The sequence below is a fragment of the Tympanuchus pallidicinctus genome, unplaced genomic scaffold (genome assembly GCF_026119805.1).
Source record: "Tympanuchus pallidicinctus isolate F22 unplaced genomic scaffold, pur_lepc_1.0 scaffold9, whole genome shotgun sequence".
NCBI classification, from domain to species: Eukaryota; Metazoa; Chordata; class Aves; order Galliformes; family Phasianidae; genus Tympanuchus; species Tympanuchus pallidicinctus.
The window spans coordinates 3800627-3803781 of NW_026294813.1; the positions used below are offsets into that span (position 1 = coordinate 3800627).

At 62.0% G+C, this 3155-nt stretch overlaps 1 protein-coding gene across 1 annotated transcript; it reads left to right on the forward strand.

Moving 5' to 3' along the window:
- The first annotated feature begins 1541 nt into the window (after window positions 1–1541).
- HTR1A (5-hydroxytryptamine receptor 1A) lies at window positions 1542–2856 on the forward strand. The gene has a single exon (XM_052670458.1). It carries the CDS (start codon window positions 1573–1575, stop codon window positions 2812–2814), a length of 1242 nt encoding a protein of 413 aa, XP_052526418.1. The 5' UTR covers window positions 1542–1572; the 3' UTR covers window positions 2815–2856.
- The last annotated feature ends 299 nt before the right edge of the window (window positions 2857–3155 follow it).

A 3155-nucleotide genomic window follows, 5' to 3' on the forward strand; every position in this document is an offset into this window, starting at 1 on the left:
AGGACTTTGGAAAGCCTGCCGTGCAAATCCAAGGACTTTCTTTTACCTGTAGTGGATAGGTAAAGTCTGTCAATCGCATTAGTCGTTTTATTGTTTTCTTGTACGTTTTTCTTTTTCTTTAAATGACAAATGTTTCCCAGGTGCAGGATTGTTTAGTTTATATACCAGTCAATAGTAGATCTGTTTACGATGCGTCTGTCTATCTGATGCTTTAAAAAAAAATTCAAGATCGTTCCCAAAGATATTTTTCTCATTTCACTTTCAGTCTCAGCATTTCCCCTTCCTATCAGGAGGAACTGCAATGCAATTTGTTGTTGTTTTTTAATTTATAGGATAGTGATTTCAATAGCGTGTTGCACTGTAATTTCCGCCTCGGCCGCCCCTGGGAGGGAGGCTGGGCAGTGTTGTTTCTCTTTGGACGGACACGCGGAGCCTCACGCTGGCCCAGAGCCCCCGACGACAGACAACCACAGCAGGACTTTGGGGCGACGGCATGAATCATCACGAATGGGACTTTCACTACTGCCGTGCTCGTAAGCGACTGAGTAGGAGCCTTGCCCTGCACTGGATTCTAAAGCAAACCCCCCAGAGATACCATGCAGCGCTGCTGCCTGTACTCTCTCACCCCGAACCTGCGGCGGCAAGCTGACTCAGCGACAAGCTCGCAGCTGTTCCCCTGATAACCTCCACAACATGGTGCCGGCTACGGCCGGATAGGGGGCGAGGATGCAGTTCCGCACAGAGTCTCGGGTGCAGCCCCTCAAAAAGTGCCGGTGGACCAGCGGCCGCGAGAGTCCAGCAGAGCCGCCCGCGGATTTAGCGCCCCGGGGCCGCCGCCGCCCGCCTGCAGATGGCGATAAGCGCCTCCAAGGCACCCCGGCTCAGCATCTGGCAACACTGGGTGCGCTGTGCCCCCATCCCGGGAGGCAGTACCTGACCGCAGGGAGACCCACGCCTCGCACTCTCTGTGCCGGCAACCGGTGCTGGTCCCGAGGGGAAGCCTCGAGTCTCCACTGCCCGGGGTGGTGCTGCCGGGATGGGATTTGAGGGGAGCGTGGTGGGTGTCTTTGCCATTCCCTCCACTGGGAGGGGGCGCTGGTAGCCGCGGACACACCGCCCGCTCGGACTGCCCGCAGTGTCGAGGACCGATGATACCCAGGGAGAACCTTCCCGCGAAAGGGCGGGATGGAGGGAAAGGACGGAAGGGGAGGGGAAGGAGAGAGGGAGGGAGAAAGCAAGGGGAGAGAGGAGAGGCAAAGAAGGAAGGAGCGGTGCGGGAGAGCGGCGGAGCGAGGACAGCAGCACAGCGAGTAGCAGCGGCAGCGAAGGCCCCCCCCCCCCCCCGGGCTGCGCGCTGGGCAGAGGCGGCGAGGATGGGCGGGCGCGGGGCGGCTCCGCCAGCCGCCGTCCTCCGATCCTCGGCCGCCTCCCGCCGCTCTATATAGGGGTGGGAGGGGTGGGGGGGGGGCCGGCATGGCCAAAGCGGCAATGACTCCTGCCAGGGGAGCGCACAAGTGACCGTCGCCTCTTCCCATGCCCGTCTCTTGAAGCGACCCCCCCCCCCTCCCCGGCATGGATGTGGCCAACAACACTACCTCCCCAGAACGCACCCCCGAGGGAGAAAGCGGCCCCGACCTCGCCGAGGTGACCCTGGGCTACCAGCTGCTCACCTCCCTGCTCCTGGGCACGCTCATCCTGTGCGCCGTAAGCGGCAATGCCTGCGTGATAGCGGCCATCGCCCTGGAGCGCTCCCTGCAAACCGTGGCCAACTATCTCATCGGCTCGCTGGCCGTCACCGACCTCATGGTGTCCGTGCTGGTGCTGCCCATGGCAGCCCTCTACCAGGTGCTGAACAAGTGGACTCTGGGACAGGTCATCTGCGATATCTTCATCTCGCTGGACGTACTGTGCTGCACCTCTTCCATCCTGCACCTGTGCGCCATCGCCTTGGACCGGTACTGGGCCATCACAGACCCCATCGACTATGTCAACAAGCGGACTCCCCGCCGGGCCGCCGTGCTCATCAGCCTGACCTGGCTCATCGGCTTCTTGATATCCATCCCGCCAATGCTGGGCTGGAGAACGCCCGAGGACCGCTCAAACCCCGACGCCTGCACCATCAGCAAGGACCACGGGTACACCATCTACTCCACCTTCGGCGCCTTCTACATCCCGCTGCTCCTCATGCTGGTGCTCTACGGCCGCATTTTCAAGGCGGCCCGCTTCAGGATCCGCAAGACGGTCAAGAAAGCGGAGAAGAAGAAAATCGCCGACACTTGCCTCACCCTCTCCCCGTCCGCCTTGCAGAAAAAAAGCAACGGGGAGCCCGGCAAGGGCTGGCGTCGGACTGTGGAGCCCCGGAGCAGTGCCTGTGTCAACGGCGCCGTGCGACAGGGCGAGGATGGGGCGGCCCTGGAGGTCATAGAGATTCAGCGCTGCAGCAGCTCCTCCAAGATTCACTTGCCGCTGCCCAGCGAAGCGTGCGGCTCCCCGCCGCCTCCCTCCTTCGAGAGGCGCAACGAGAAGAACACGGAAGCCAAGCGGAGGATGGCTCTGTCCCGGGAGAGGAAGACTGTCAAGACCCTGGGCATCATTATGGGCACCTTCATCCTCTGCTGGCTGCCGTTCTTCATCGTGGCGTTGGTCCTGCCCTTTTGTGACAGTAAGTGCTACATGCCCGAGTGGCTGGGGGCAGTCATCAACTGGCTGGGCTATTCCAACTCCCTCCTTAACCCCATCATCTATGCCTATTTCAACAAAGACTTCCAAAGTGCTTTTAAGAAAATTATCAAGTGCAAATTTTGCCGGCAGTGAAGCCCGCCGCTCCGGGACGGGGCTCCCGCCCCGGCACCATCCCGCCCGCCCCCCCCCCCGTCGCAGCGTGCTCCCTGCTCAGCCCCTCTCCAGCGGGCCGCCAGCCTTCCCCCTCCGCTCGCTCCCCGTCGGTCCGACGAGCCACGGGGTGCGCAGCGCGGGGCAGCGCCGAGCTCCGCTGGAGCAGCGCAGCGCCGGGTGGCGACCGCCCTCGCCTCTCCTCGCCGGGGCTGCACTGCCGCCTCCCGCCTCCTCCGTCATCCAGGGCAGACGTCGGGTTTGCAGGTCGTTGGTTGCTTGTGGTCGCTGTAAACCACGCTGTCTGCTCGAGTAGCAGCGGT

Coding starts and splice junctions, on each gene's coding strand:
- HTR1A (XM_052670458.1), top strand. CDS start 1,573: ATGGATGTGGCCAACAACACTACCTCCCCAGAACGCACCCCCGAGGGA.